This window comes from Nerophis ophidion, linkage group LG08, assembly GCF_033978795.1.
Source record: "Nerophis ophidion isolate RoL-2023_Sa linkage group LG08, RoL_Noph_v1.0, whole genome shotgun sequence".
NCBI lineage: Eukaryota > Metazoa > Chordata > Actinopteri > Syngnathiformes > Syngnathidae > Nerophis > Nerophis ophidion.
The window spans coordinates 4,229,416-4,244,411 of NC_084618.1; the positions used below are offsets into that span (position 1 = coordinate 4,229,416).

The 14,996-nt window shown below is 40.9% G+C and overlaps 1 protein-coding gene across 2 annotated transcripts in view; it reads left to right on the forward strand.

The window, feature by feature from the left end:
* Window positions 1-14,996, forward strand: part of LOC133557217 (neurexin-1a-like) — a 133,648-nt gene that overhangs the window by 57,886 nt on the left and 60,766 nt on the right. For both annotated transcript variants that reach the window (XM_061907517.1, XM_061907516.1), the window contains one exon: window positions 10,499-10,680. In XM_061907517.1, the coding sequence (XP_061763501.1) occupies window positions 10,499-10,680 (182 nt within the window). The remainder of the gene's footprint in view (window positions 1-10,498; window positions 10,681-14,996) is intronic.

Below are 14,996 nucleotides of genomic sequence, written 5' to 3' on the forward strand. Positions count from 1 at the left end.
AAACCATATTCCTAAATATTTAAATACTTGTACCTCTTCTATATTTTCACCTTAGAGTTTTTATTTGGAGCTTGTTTGGTACTTTTGTCTTTGTAAAATGTATGACTTTTGTCTTTCCAACAGAGAATCTTAAACCTCAAGCCGTTCCCCAGTCTTGAACATTATTTACCACTTTGTTAGTTTTTTGATTATTTCTTTTGACTCTAAATAATATACTAGTCTTTCATTAATCTTTTTTTTTTTTTTTTTTTCCATTACTTTTCCCCAAATTTATAATTTCCTGCCTCTTCCGGGTCTTACCCTGACTTGCATATTGGAATTGTTACCGCTAATTTTCCCCTCTGCCGGTCATTCTCCTTCTTCATATATCCTGTCATATCATTTCAAGACCACTTCTTTGACGATGCTACCTAAGTTTTTGATCATTTGATAACCCGCTAGGTCTTTCCCCGGTGACGTATTTTTAACCTTTTTCAAAATTCGAACCATTTCATTCAAAGAAAATGTCATATCCATAGTGTTGGTAAAGCTATTAACGTTGTCTTCCATCATTTCCCCAATATTTAAACTCATTGTTTTTTCTCTCTTTTGTTTTTCCACATTTCTCAAATTATCATTACTGTGCACTTTAACAAATGTTTTTGCTAAAGGTTCTGCTGTTTCTTTACCCGTGACTACATCTTCTTTGATAAATGTGGCACATCATCCTCTTTACCCTTCATTCCTATCTTTACGAATCGTTATATATCCTTTTATTATAAAGTTTAATTTTGGCTTCAGCCCTGTTTCTTGAATACAAATTATACGTGGTTTAGTTTTCATATTTTTAATATATCCCTTTAATTCATGTTCGGTTGCTATCAAACTTCTGGCATTCCACCGGACCATTAACAGGGTGTTGGAATGTGGTAACATGACTCCGTCACGTCTACTCTCCGTAGTACAGCTTGCACCCGGTACCAAGATAGTTCTTTCAACAACTTTGATGCTGCTTTGACAATTATTTTGATCTTCTCAGTCTTATTTTTACTTTCATTTTGTATCAAAGCTGAGTTGTGCTCTCTGGTTTATTTTGCAAATGAACCGACAGAACATGATCATGTACAAGACTCGCCTACCCACAATGCACTGCAACCCAACGCTCCTGGTCGGATGTTTTTTTCGGGGTTCATGGAGAGATGCGGTAAAGAGTGGTAGCCAAGACACACGGTCACACACGGTCACACACGGTCACACACGGTCACACACGGTCACACTCGGCAATTATTTTGACCTGGGGAGCAGATTTAGAGGAAAAAATGTGTCTGGGGGGCCGAGATATCTGATTTTCAGGTACAAAAAACTTCACAATGACACAAAATAAACACAACAGTTAAACCTCACACTAAAAACAAGACATTGACTTGTACGTTCAAAAGACAGAATAGAACAAGTCAAGACATGCAATGCCATCTACAAAATGTTATGTAAATGTTAGTCATTACACACGCGGCTATGGTTTTGATGTATTTGTTACAGACATGTTTACGTCAAGTAACATCACATGGTTCCATTTGCACCTTTCAACAAATCTGAAAAGGAATATTAAGAAGTAAAACTTATATTTAATCCTACCTCTTCTCCGAGCACACGGTGACTGTACATACGGGTCGAAAAATGTTGACCTAATTCAGCATTTCTCAAAGTGTGGGGAATAGAGACATGACAGGTGGGGCGCGAGGAAAGGGAGGACATTTTTTATTTTTGATTTTTTTTACTATGCTTTCATTTTCTATACACACTGTAAATCACTTTGTGATTCTGTCTGTGAAATCCGCCGTATAAATAAATGTAAATTACTTATTTTTCCTGTAGGCTTTAAATTTCTCGGCAGGAGCGAAAGTTTGACAGACATAGCAACAGTAACTTTTGCAGGCAGGGCTAAGAGGAACAAACTTTCGCGCGGATGGGTAGCAGGCTAATGTGCGGACCACAATTACACAAAATGGATACATTTGCAACTCGCACCTCAAAGGTCTGCGGAGAAACAAAAATATGACGGGTCTAATCAACCAAAAAGTCAACCTAAAAGAAAATATGGCGAAGGGTATCTTGCTCTTGGATTCACGGCAGCGGAGGTGGGGGCAGAGGAGAGACCCCTGTGTGTTCTTTGTCTAAAACGGCTAGCAGCAGACAGCCTGAGACCCAACAAAGCAAAGAGACAACTCGAGACCACACATGATGTCCAATAAATTGTTTTGTTGGGGCGATGGGGGTAGGTGGGCCTTGAGTCTAAAGTGGTGATGACAGAAAAAAAAAAGTTTGAGAAGCCCTGACCTAATTGTACGGATCTCACTTTAAACGGCAAACCGATCATTTAAATGTTTTCACTTTGAATATGAAACGAGGAGTAAAATGTACAATGTACAATATTATCAATTATTTCACAAGGACATGTTTTAAGGATATTGTACAGTATCATTAAATCTAAAATGAATGTGATCACTTTCAGGATCATTTTATTTTTAGCCAGTAAACAACTGTTATGTACTTTTGAATCGGGTTTTCCCCTTTAAATAACAAAAATTATAGAATTTTACAATATTCATTATTATTAAATATTAAATGTGCCAACTAGTTTTACGGCATACATCATTCCCCCTTTACCCATTTGTTAAAAAGACGAAAGTTGATGCGAACGCCTACGTGCTGTCAGAAAACTAAAAGAAGAAGAATGCCTTTGTGCAATTACTGCTATCCTGGCACAAGTTATAAAACAAACAAAGTTACCAAATTTTTTTTCTGAGGAGACAAAACGAAAAAGAAAGAAAAATAATAAATCAATCAATAAAATGCATCAGTCAAATAGTACAGGCAACTTCGTTAACATGGAGCCACAGACAATTTCATTCAAAAAGTCCCAATTGCTAACATAAAGATACAACAACAAATAAAGGCAAAGAAGGCCTAGTAGGTAATTACAACAACAGACAAAGTATTAAAAATGTCGGTCCAATAACTGCACAGGGATGGGCAGAGCCAAAACATGTGTAGCAAGTAAGCTGGAGACTGTTGACACTGAAATAAGGCTATATGTGGCACAGATACAAGATTTATAAACTCTACTTAAAGCCCCACTTAAGAATTTTCAGTTTTGGTTTATATTGGCCGCACCAGTGAACCAAAGCGATGGCGTTTTCCCAAAAGGAAAACCACATTTACCATGAGGACTAGCGCATATAGCGTCCAACTGACACGATAATGCCACAATGATTCTGTATTACTGAACTTTCCACAGTAGGAACCTACATTCGTTTTCTACCACTTATTCCCTTTTGGGGACGTGGGGGACGCTGGCGCCTATCTCAGCTACAATCGGGTGGAAGGAGGTGTACACCCTGGACAAGTCGCCCCCTCATTGCAGGGTCAACATAGACGGACAACATTCACACCAACCTACATATTTTACTCAAACCTTATATTTGCAGTTTGAAGTCACTGCATTGTTTTTTCCTTGTACAGTTCTTTTGAGTTTGTTGCGTGGTTGGTCAGTGTGGAACTGCAAAGTATCGCGCTGGTGGGTATTTATTGCTACCACACAAATTTCCAGTAGCTAAAATTAGTATTATTATTCTGATTTGAGCATTGAAAGTCACTTACTAGTTTAGCAGGAACAGATCCAAAGCAGCATTGGTCTAAAATCTCTTGTCTTTTGACCTCACGCAAGTTAGTGAAAGTCGTGCCATTGTTGATCCTTGATTGTCCCTCCCTTTTTTTTTTTTTTTGAAAACCCGATTCAAAAGTACATAACAGTTGTTTACTGGCTAAAAATAAAATGATCCTGAAAGTGATCACATTCATTTTAGATTTAATGATACTGTACAATATCCTTAAAACATGTCCTTGTGAAATAATTGATAATATTGTACATTGTACATTTTACTCCTCGTTTCATATTCAAAGTGAAAACATTTAAATGATCGGTTTGCCGTTTAAAGTGAGATCCGTACAATTAGGTCAGGGCTTCTCAAACTTTTTTTTTTCTGTCATCACCACTTTAGACTCAAGGCCCACCTACCCCCATCGCCCCAACAAAACAATTTATTGGACATCATGTGTGGTCTCGAGTTGTCTCTTTGCTTTGTTGGGTCTCAGGCTGTCTGCTGCTAGCCGTTTTAGACAAAGAACACACAGGGGTCTCTCCTCTGCCCCCACCTCCGCTGCCGTGAATCCAAGAGCAAGATACCCTTCGCCATATTTTCTTTTAGGTTGACTTTTTGGTTGATTAGACCCGTCATATTTTTGTTTCTCCGCAGACCTTTGAGGTGCGAGTTGCAAATGTATCCATTTTGTGTAATTGTGGTCCGCACATTAGCCTGCTACCCATCCGCGCGAAAGTTTGTTCCTCTTAGCCCTGCCTGCAAAAGTTACTGTTGCTATGTCTGTCAAACTTTCGCTCCTGCCGAGAAATTTAAAGCCTACAGGAAAAATAAGTAATTTACATTTATTTATACGGCGGATTTCACAGACAGAATCACAAAGTGATTTACAGTGTGTATAGAAAATGAAAGCATAGTAAAAAAAATCAAAAATAAAAAATGTCCTCCCTTTCCTCGCGCCCCACCTGTCATGTCTCTATTCCCCACACTTTGAGAAATGCTGAATTAGGTCAACATTTTTCGACCCGTATGTACAGTCACCGTGTGCTCGGAGAAGAGGTAGGATTAAATATAAGTTTTACTTCTTAATATTCCTTTTCAGATTTGTTGAAAGGTGCAAATGGAACCATGTGATGTTACTTGACGTAAACATGTCTGTAACAAATACATCAAAACCATAGCCGCGTGTGTAATGACTAACATTTACATAACATTTTGTAGATGGCATTGCATGTCTTGACTTGTTCTATTCTGTCTTTTGAACGTACAAGTCAATGTCTTGTTTTTAGTGTGAGGTTTAACTGTTGTGTTTATTTTGTGTCATTGTGAAGTTTTTTGTACCTGAAAATCAGATATCTCGGCCCCCCAGACACATTTTTTCCTCTAAATCTGCTCCCCAGGTCAAAATAATTGCCGAGTGTGACCGTGTGTGACCGTGTGTGACCGTGTGTGACCGTGTGTGACCGTGTGTCTTGGCTACCACTCTTTACCGCATCTCTCCATGAACCCCGAAAAAAACATCCGACCAGGAGCGTTGGGTTGCAGTGCATTGTGGGTAGGCGAGTCTTGTACATGATCATGTTCTGTCGGTTCATTTGCAAAATAAACCAGAGAGCACAACTCAGCTTTGATACAAAATGAAAGTAAAAATAAGACTGAGAAGATCAAAATAATTGTCAAAGCAGCATCAAAGTTGTTGAAAGAACTATCTTGGTACCGGGTGCAAGCTGTACTACGGAGAGTAGACGTGACGGAGTCATGTTACCACATTCCAACACCCTGTTAATGGTCCGGTGGAATGCCAGAAGTTTGATAGCAACCGAACATGAATTAAAGGGATATATTAAAAATATGAAAACTAAACCACGTATAATTTGTATTCAAGAAACAGGGCTGAAGCCAAAATTAAACTTTATAATAAAAGGATATATAACGATTCGTAAAGATAGGAATGAAGGGTAAAGAGGATGATGTGCCACATTTATCAAAGAAGATGTAGTCACGGGTAAAGAAACAGCAGAACCTTTAGCAAAAACATTTGTTAAAGTGCACAGTAATGATAATTTGAGAAATGTGGAAAAACAAAAGAGAGAAAAAACAATGAGTTTAAATATTGGGGAAATGATGGAAGACAACGTTAATAGCTTTACCAACACTATGGATATGACATTTTCTTTGAATGAAATGGTTCGAATTTTGAAAAAGGTTAAAAATACGTCACCGGGGAAAGACCTAGCGGGTTATCAAATGATCAAAAACTTAGGTAGCATCGTCAAAGAAGTGGTCTTGAAATGATATGACAGGATATATGAAGAAGGAGAATGACCGGCAGAGGGGAAAATTAGCGGTAACAATTCCAATATGCAAGTCAGGGTAAGACCCGGAAGAGGCAGGAAATTATAAATTTGGGGAAAAGTAATGGAAAAAAAAAAAAAAAAAAAAGATTAATGAAAGACTAGTATATTATTTAGAGTCAAAAGAAATAATCAAAAAACTAACAAAGTGGTAAATAATGTTCAAGACTGGGGAACGGCTTGAGGTTTAAGATTCTCTGTTGGAAAGACAAAAGTCATACATTTTACAAAGACAAAAGTACCAAACAAGCTCCAAATAAAAACTCTAAGGTGAAAATATAGAAGAGGTACAAGTATTTAAATATTTAGGAATATGGTTTGATAAAAATATGAACTAGTCAACCCACATCAGCAAAATAGATTTGATTAGATTAGATTAGATAGTACTTTGTTTATTCCTTCAGGAGTGTTCCTTCCGGAAAATAAAAAAATAGGGGAAAAAGTAAAAAGGTGTTAAATATAATGAGGGCTTTGAGGGGTAATGATTGGGGGGCTGATAGGTTAACGTTGAAAACAATACATGTATATATTTATAACTTTAATTCCATCTGTTATTGATTACGGATGCATTATTTACCAATCTGCTTCAAAAACATGACTTGGGAAAATAGACCGGATCCAGTCACAGGCTTTAAGGTTATGTTGTGGAGCTACTACATCAACCCTAGTGGCAGTATTACAAGTAAAAATGAACGAAAAACCTTTGGACAAGAGGAGAGATCAACTCTCAGCAGTTTATCGGGCAACTTTAAAAGGATCCAAGCAAGGATATCCGACTTGTCCAGTGCTACCAATCTGCCAAGAAAAAGAGAAAAGAAATAAAGAATAGTTTTGGGTGGATTATAGGAGACATATGTAATAAAGTTAAAATTGACAATATTAAAGTTAGTCCTACGGTACCAATGCCTGCAATACCGCCGTGGATGTTTGATAACCCAAAAGAAAACATGCAATTACTAAAGAATAGAAATTTAAATAGTTACCGGATAGAAAAATGGATTGAGATATGATATATACGGATGCATCAAAAACTATATAAAAAAAATAAAGGTAAGAGCTGTAGCAGTTATCCCACAAGGAAACATAGTATTAAATAAAATAATCAGTGATAAACTATCTGTTTTTACGGGGGTAATTGGTAGCAATTTATATGGCAGTTAACTGGATAGAGGAAAACAAAGCAAGGAAAGTAGTTGTGTGCTCGCAGTCCAACAGTGCATTGATGAGCATAAAAAAACATAGCATCAGAAACAAGACAAGATTTAGTTTATGAAATAGTTCAGGTAATCTATAGAATAAATAAAGCGGGAGGTGTGGTAACATTTCTTTGGGTTCCTTGGAAGATATTGTAGGATGGAATTCACAACACATAGGATATAAAGCATTATACACGTATTTAAAAAACATTGGGTTAAATAAAAGAATATAGAGTAGGGATCCATCTTGATCCACACTCCATTTCAACCAGAAGGTTGCTTGGCGGAAACAACCGCCCACCTCCGGAATCAGTCCCCGCCCATTCCCCTTAGGCGCGAAATTCATTTGAGCGAAAGACATTAGAGTGAGAGGAGCTCTTTAAAGCTCCTGAGAATCTTAAAAAGCTTACAGAAAACGAGAAAAACTTACAGCGGGTGCCTGTCGGACATTCACCGTCGTTTTCGATGATTTCCCCTCGGAGCAAGGATTCGATGTCTGGAGTCTTTGGCACAATCAAGCCTTCTCCTCTGCCTGGAACGGCCGTTGACGGACCCGCCAGCTTTAAGGGAGACGAGCGAGCTGGAGATGTAAGTAAATATATGTATATATGTATCGTATACCGCATGTTTTTTTTCTTGTAAAATGAGAATCATTTGACTCACCAGACTGCGATTGTGTTAAAACGATCGCGTTAGGATCTTACGGCAAATCCTCTACAAAACAAAATAATGAATACACACAATATTAAATAATTCGAAGGTTTAAACACACCTCGATAATCATCTTCCAACTTTGTAAGACCGTTTAAGCAAAGTTCATCGTCTTTCACTTCGTCGTCATCGGCTGGTAAAAAAAAAAGTATTACAACGTCGTACAAGTGCAATGCTTTTAACGTTTAAATGCTTAAATGGAGTTAAACCAATGTCTAATAACATGGTAAAGCAGAGGTAATGGTGTGTGTGTGTGTGTGTGTGTGTGTGTGTGTGTGTGTGTGTGTGCGTGTGTGTGTGTATGTGTGTGTGTGTGTGCGTGCGTGCGTGTGTGCGTGCGTGCGTGTCCTGTTGTTTCAGACGATCGTAAACATTTAAACTGTCAAATGGGTGGCCAGTTGCTATTCATACGACATTCTCAAGCTCCCATAAAAACTGAACCCTGCTTTGTACCCCAAACTGACCTGTTGATTCAAACGACCGTAAAGACCAGTTGCTACGTGACACTGTGTTCTGCGATAGTTTTTTCCATCTGTTTAAATATGTTTTCGTGAGGTATGGAAGTTGTTTCAGTGCGTACGAATGTGTGTGTGTGTGTGTGTGTGTGTGTGTGTGTGTGTGTGTGCGTGTGTGCGTGTGTGCGTGTGTGCGTGTGTGCGTGTGTGTGTGTGTGTGTGTGTGTGTGAAGTGTGTGTGTGTGTGTGTGCGTGTGTGTGCGTGTGTGTGCGTGTCCACCAAAAACTTCCCAATCCACGATAGATAACGATGAAAATATCGAGAAAGGGCTTCCGTCTCTTCTTTCTTTTAGCTGAAAACTGAATACGATTTAGAAACACTCGACTTTTTTGCGGAGCGTCAATGTAAGTTTTATTATTTTTATAAATCGAAACAGGCGTTTCACTAATCATGACCGAATCGAACAAAGTCTTTACGCTAACGTATAAAGCTCCAAATAATGACTAAGCCTTACACCGCCCTTTTGTACCACTCCTCTGCGTGTGTGTGTGTGTGTGTGTGTGTGTGTGTGTGTGTGTGTGTGTGTGTGAAGTGCGTGCGTGTCCACATCTCCACACGTAACATTCCCAGCCATCAATACATCGAAATCTGGAAGTTGTTTCAAACGATCGTAAACATTTAAACTATCAAATATATGGTCACATGCTGCTCAGATGACATTGCTTTCTTAAAAAAACTGATCCCTCCTCTGTTCCCTGTCAGGTCTTAACTCCACCCTCTTCCTGGTTTAACCACTCCCACCGCAGGTCTTAACTCTGCCCTCTTTCTGTTTAAAACTCCACCCTCTTCCTGGTTTAACCACTCCCACCGCAGGTCTTAACTCCACCCTCTTCCGGGTAAGCCACACCCACTTGACCTTGACATTTGAACCTGACCTTTGACTTTGACCTTTGACTTTGACCTTTAACCTTGACCCCCTCATAAATCATTAACCTTTGAACTTGACCCCTCATAAATCATTGACCTTTGACCTTGAGGGTCATAAATCATTGTTTTATGGGGGGTCATAAATCACTTTTGACTAAAGGTAGGGACTTAACTTCTCTTATATGCTTCTTGAATAACCTGTTAATAAAATTCACTGTGCAAATGAAAACACAGCTTCACCATTTTAGTCATCATTTTTGCGCTTAAGAAACTTCTATGTGTTATCCATCCATCCATTTTCTACCGCTTATTGCCTTTCGGGGTCGCGGGGGGCGCTGCCACCTATCTCAGCTACAATCGGGCGGAAGGTGGGGTACACCCTGGACAAGTCGCCTCCTCATCGCACAGTACAGTACATATTCCGTACAATTGACCACTAAATGATAACACCCCAATAAGTTTTTCAACTTGTTTAATTAACACGTTAATCAATTCATGGTTAAAAATAAATAGCAATTAAATGTACAGCAAACAAAGGGATTCATTAATACTGATGAAAAATATGATTACAATTACAGAGGGCTTAAACAAATAAATAAATTCTAACTAAAGTGAAACATTATAATATATATGCTTCTTGAATAACCTGTCAATAAAATTCCCTGTGCAAATGAAAACACAGCTTCACCATTTTAGTCATCATTTTTGCGCTTAAGAAACTTCTATGTGTTATGTCGTTGTTTGATAGTGTCATTGCTGCCACTAGTGGTGTAAAAGTGTATTACATGCCTAGACGGACCACAGCTGAGAGGTAGTCATTTTCTGCCAGCCCTCTAGGGGACGCTCACGGACAACAATTGTTAGGAAGTTGGCATGTAACGGTGGTTCTTTAGTCAAAATTTGAGATTCTGTTTTACACACCATTTTCAAGCCACTCTTTCGGATACGCGTTCACGGAGGGCCGTCTTATTAACGTGCCTCCACTTTGACTGCGTCTTTTCCCTGTCAGCCATTTTGTAGTTTTGAGCGCTTCCATTCAGAGTTTACTGACCTATATAAGTTCGGACTATATGCCACTTTGTATTAGAAATGGCGTCGGCAGAGGATGCATGTTCATGTACAAGCCAGTCTGCCCCACAACATTAGCATAGAGAAAAGAAAGGGTTGTTGACTTAAACAGGCTTACATTTTTTTATTTTTTTTTCCTACACGGCAGCTGGGACAACGTACATCTTCGGGCGCGACGGTGGCACGGTGACCTACACCTGGCCCCCGAATGAGCGTCCCAGCACCAGGGCAGACCGGCTCGCCCTGGGCTTCAGCACCCAGCAGAAGCACGCCATTCTGCTGCGTGTGGACAGCGCGTCAGGCCTGGGAGACTACCTCCAGCTGCAGATAGTAAGTGTGCAACTTGCGCTGTAGAACAGGAGTGTCCGATTTTTTCCCAAAATTTTGATATTTTTTGAATGTTAAAAAGATCTATGATATATATTTAAAGACAAAAGGTTGTAAAACTTTGTGTTATAGGTGCTTAAGTATCTTATTAGTTACAACATTTCAGCTTTTTCTCATGACAGTGTTTTTTTTTGCTCTTTTTTTTATTTATTTATGTTATTTATTTACTTATTTAATTTTTTATTTACTCTGTTTTTTTCCCCTGCAAGAATAACAAAAACAACATCAGCAAATATATGTGCAAATATTATACAAAAAATGACAGTAAAGGAGCATTTATCCATCCATTTTCTACCGCTTATTCCCTTGTGGGGTCGCGGGGGGCGCTGGCGCCTATCTCAGCTACAATCGGGCGGAAGGCGGGGTACACCCTGGACAAGTCGCCACCTCATCGCAGGGCCAACACAGATAGACAGACAACATTCACACACTAGGGACCATTTAGTGTTGCCAATCAACCTATCCCCAGGTGCATGTCTTTGGAAGTGGGAGGAAGCCGGAGTACCCGGAGGGAACCCACGCAGTCACGGGGAGAACATGCAAACTCCACACAGAAAGATCCCGAGCCCGGATTTGAACCCAGGACTGCAGGACCTTCGTATTGTGAGGCAGATGAGGATGAGGAAAGTGAGAGTGAAGGACAAGAAAAGAAAAAAAATACTATACAGTGGCAGCGATTCCGATGTTATTAGACAAATTTACTAGGATAATTCTGGAAAATCCCTTATCTGCTTATTGTGTAGGGCTTCTCGGTGGCAGAGGGGTTAGTGCGTCTGCCTCACAATACGAAGCTCCTGCAGTCCTGGGTTCAAATCCAGGCTCGGGATCTTTCTGTGTGGAGTTTGCATGTTCTCCCCGTGACTGCGTGGGTTCCCTCCGGGTACTCCGGCTTCCTCCCACTTCCAAAGACATGCACCTGGGGATAGGTTGATTGGCAACACTAAATGGTCCCTAGTGTGTGAATGTTGTCTGTCTATCTGTGTTGGCCCTGCGATGAGGTGGCGACTTGTCCAGGGTGTACCCCGCCTTCCGCCCGATTGTAGCTGAGATAGGCGCCAGCGCCCCCCGCGACCCCGAAAGGGAATACGCGGTAGAAAATGGATGAATGGATGGGATGGAATATTAGTAACACAGAAATGACAAAGAACATTATTGCACTCCAAATGGAGCAAAAATATATCAACAGAAATCGCCACTATTGATAATGAATAACAATAATTGCCTCTATTATCAATAAATAAAATTATTTGATTCGTCAGCAACATTGTATTGTAGATCATACATTTTTTCTTAGTTAACTAACTAAACTACTTTTTTTCCAGAGCTTCTAAAGTATTAAATCAGGGGTGTCTAAACTATTTTCACCAATATATTTTTTTATTTAAAAAAAAAAAAAAGAAAGGTAAAAACAAACATATACACTACAGGCCAAAAAATTGGGAATCAACCTTCTCATTCAATGCATTTTCTTTATTTTCATGACTATTTACCAGGGGTGTAACGGTACACAAAAATTTCGGTTCGGTACGTACCTGGGTTTAGAGGTCACGGTTCGGTTCATTTTCGGTACAGTAAGAAAACAACAAAATATATATTTTTTATTGGTTATTTACCAAATTTGTAAACAATGGCGTAACATAAATACACACAGGGTCCATTGCCAGGGTTAATGTGGTCAACATATATAAAATAAAAACTACCTCTAAAGTGCTTTTTTTGATTGATTGATTGATACTTTTATTTGTAGATTGCAAAGTACAGTACGTATTCCGTACAATTAACCACTGAATGCAAACACTCCAATAAGTTTTTTAACTTGTTTAAGTCAGGTTCCCCGTTTATCAACACCCCCAGCCTGGCTAACTTGGCAGTAAGAAGATCCATCCATCCATCCATCATCTTCCGCTTATCCGAGGTCGGGTCGCGGGGGCAGCAGCCTAAGCAGGGAAGCCCAGACTTCCCTCTCCCCAGCCACTTCGTCTAGCTCTTCCCGGGGGATCCCGAGGCGTTCCCAGGCCAGCCGGGAGACATAGTCTTCCCAACGTGTCCTGGGTCTTCCCCGTGGCCTCCTACCGGCTGGACGTGCCCTAAACACCTCCTTAGGGAGGCGTTCGGGTGGCATCCTGACCAGATGCCCGAACCACCTCATCTGGCTCCTCTCCATGTGGAGGAGCAGCGGCTTTACTTTGAGTTCCTCCCGGATGACAGAGCTTCTCACCCTATCTCTAAGGGAGAGACCTGGAAACTCATTTGGGCCGCTTGTACCCGTGATCTTATCCTTTCAGTCATGAACCAGAGCTCATGACCATAGGTGAGGATGGGAACGTAGATCGACCGGTAAATTGAGAGCTTTGCCTTCCGGCTCAGCTCCTTCTTCACCACAACGGATCGATACAACGTCCGCATTACTGAAGACGCCGCACCGATCCACTCTTCCCTCACTCGTGAACCAGACTCCGAGGTACTTGAACTCCTCCACTTGGGGCAGGGTCTCCTCCCCAACCCGGAGATGGCACTGGTAGGGTCTCCCAAGACAAACAGGTCCTAGGTGAGTGATCAGACAAAGAGCAGCTCAAAGACTTCTATGGAATTACAACAAAATGAACTCGGATTTCCCTCGCCCGGACGCGGGTCACTGGGCCTGTCCCCATGGGGCCCGGCCGGGCACAGCCCGAAGAGGCAACGTGGGTCCCCCCCTCCAATGGGCTCACCACCCATAGCAGGGGCCATAGAGGTCGGGTGCAATGTGAGCTGGGCGGAAGCCGAAGGCAGGGCACTTGGCGGTCCGATCCTCGGCTACAGAAGCTAGCTCTTGGGACGTGGAACGCTGCGAGCTCATATTTAAGAAAAAAATCACTAACAGGGCGGACGCGGAGAAACACATTTTATTTCTAGAGACTCCGTACCTGCTGTCAAAACTCTAAAGAGCGACTGCACAGTTCCTGTCTTCACCATAAAAGACCTGTTTCATCCTGCCTGTGCTAACAAAATAAGAGTCTCAGAAAGCTAGCAAGCTACGGAGTTTGATGCCAATGTATTTCTCCCCCGCCCTCAGCGAGCGCTTTCTCACTTGCTTGCCCACCCGCACACTCACTGACGTCACTCACCTGCTGCCAGACATTAAAGGGCCACACACATATGCTACTCTCATAACAAAGTGTTTAAAAACAAGTTGGACAAATGAGATGCCAAATCCAACCACTTTCATGTGGTATTGGACAGAAAGTAAAGTTGTGTTGCATTCAGGTACACACTATTGACAGTAAAGTTGTGTTGCATTCAGGCACACAGCAGCAGTAAAGTTGTGTTGCATTCAGGCACACAGCAGCAGTAAAGTTGTGTTGCATTCAGGTACACATCAGCATTAAAGTTGTGTTGCATTCAGGTACACACTATTGACAGTAAAGTTGTGTTGCATTCAGGCACACAGCAGCAGTAAAGTTGTGTTGCATTCAGGCACACAGCAGCAGTAAAGTTGTGTTGCATTCAGGCACACAGCAGCAGTAAAGTTGTGTTGCATTCAGGTACACATCAGCAGCAAAGTTGTGTTGCATTCAGGTACACACTATTGACAGTAAAGTTGTGTTGCATTCAGGCACACAGCAGCAGTAAAGTTGTGTTGCATTCAGGCACACAGCAGCAGTAAAGTTGTGTTGCATTCAGGCACACATCAGCAGTAAAGTTGTGTTGCATTCAGGTACACACTATTGACAGTAAAGTTGTGTTGCATTCAGGCACACAGCAGCAGTAAAGTTGTGTTGCATTCAGGCACACAGCAGCAGTAAAGTTGTGTTGCATTCAGGCACACAGCAGCAGTAAAGTTGTGTTGCATTCAGGCACACAGCAACAGTAAAGTTGTGTTGCATTCAGGCACACAGCAACAATAAAGTTGTGTTGCATTCAGGTACACACTATTGACAGTAAAGTTGTGTTGCATTCAGGCACACAGCAGCAGTAAAGTTGTGTTGCATTCAGGCACACAGCAGCAGTAAAGTTGTGTTGCATTCAGGCACACATCAGCAGTAAAGTTGTGTTGCATTCAGGTACACACTATTGACAGTAAAGTTGTGTTGCATTCAGGCACACAGCAGCAGTAAAGTTGTGTTGCATTCAGGCACACAGCAGCAGTAAAGTTGTGTTGCATTCAGGCACACATCAGCAGTAAAGTTGTGTTGCATTCAGGTACACACTATTGACAGTAAAGTTGTGTTGCATTCAGGCACACAGCAGCAGTAAAGTTGTGTTGCATTCAGGCACAC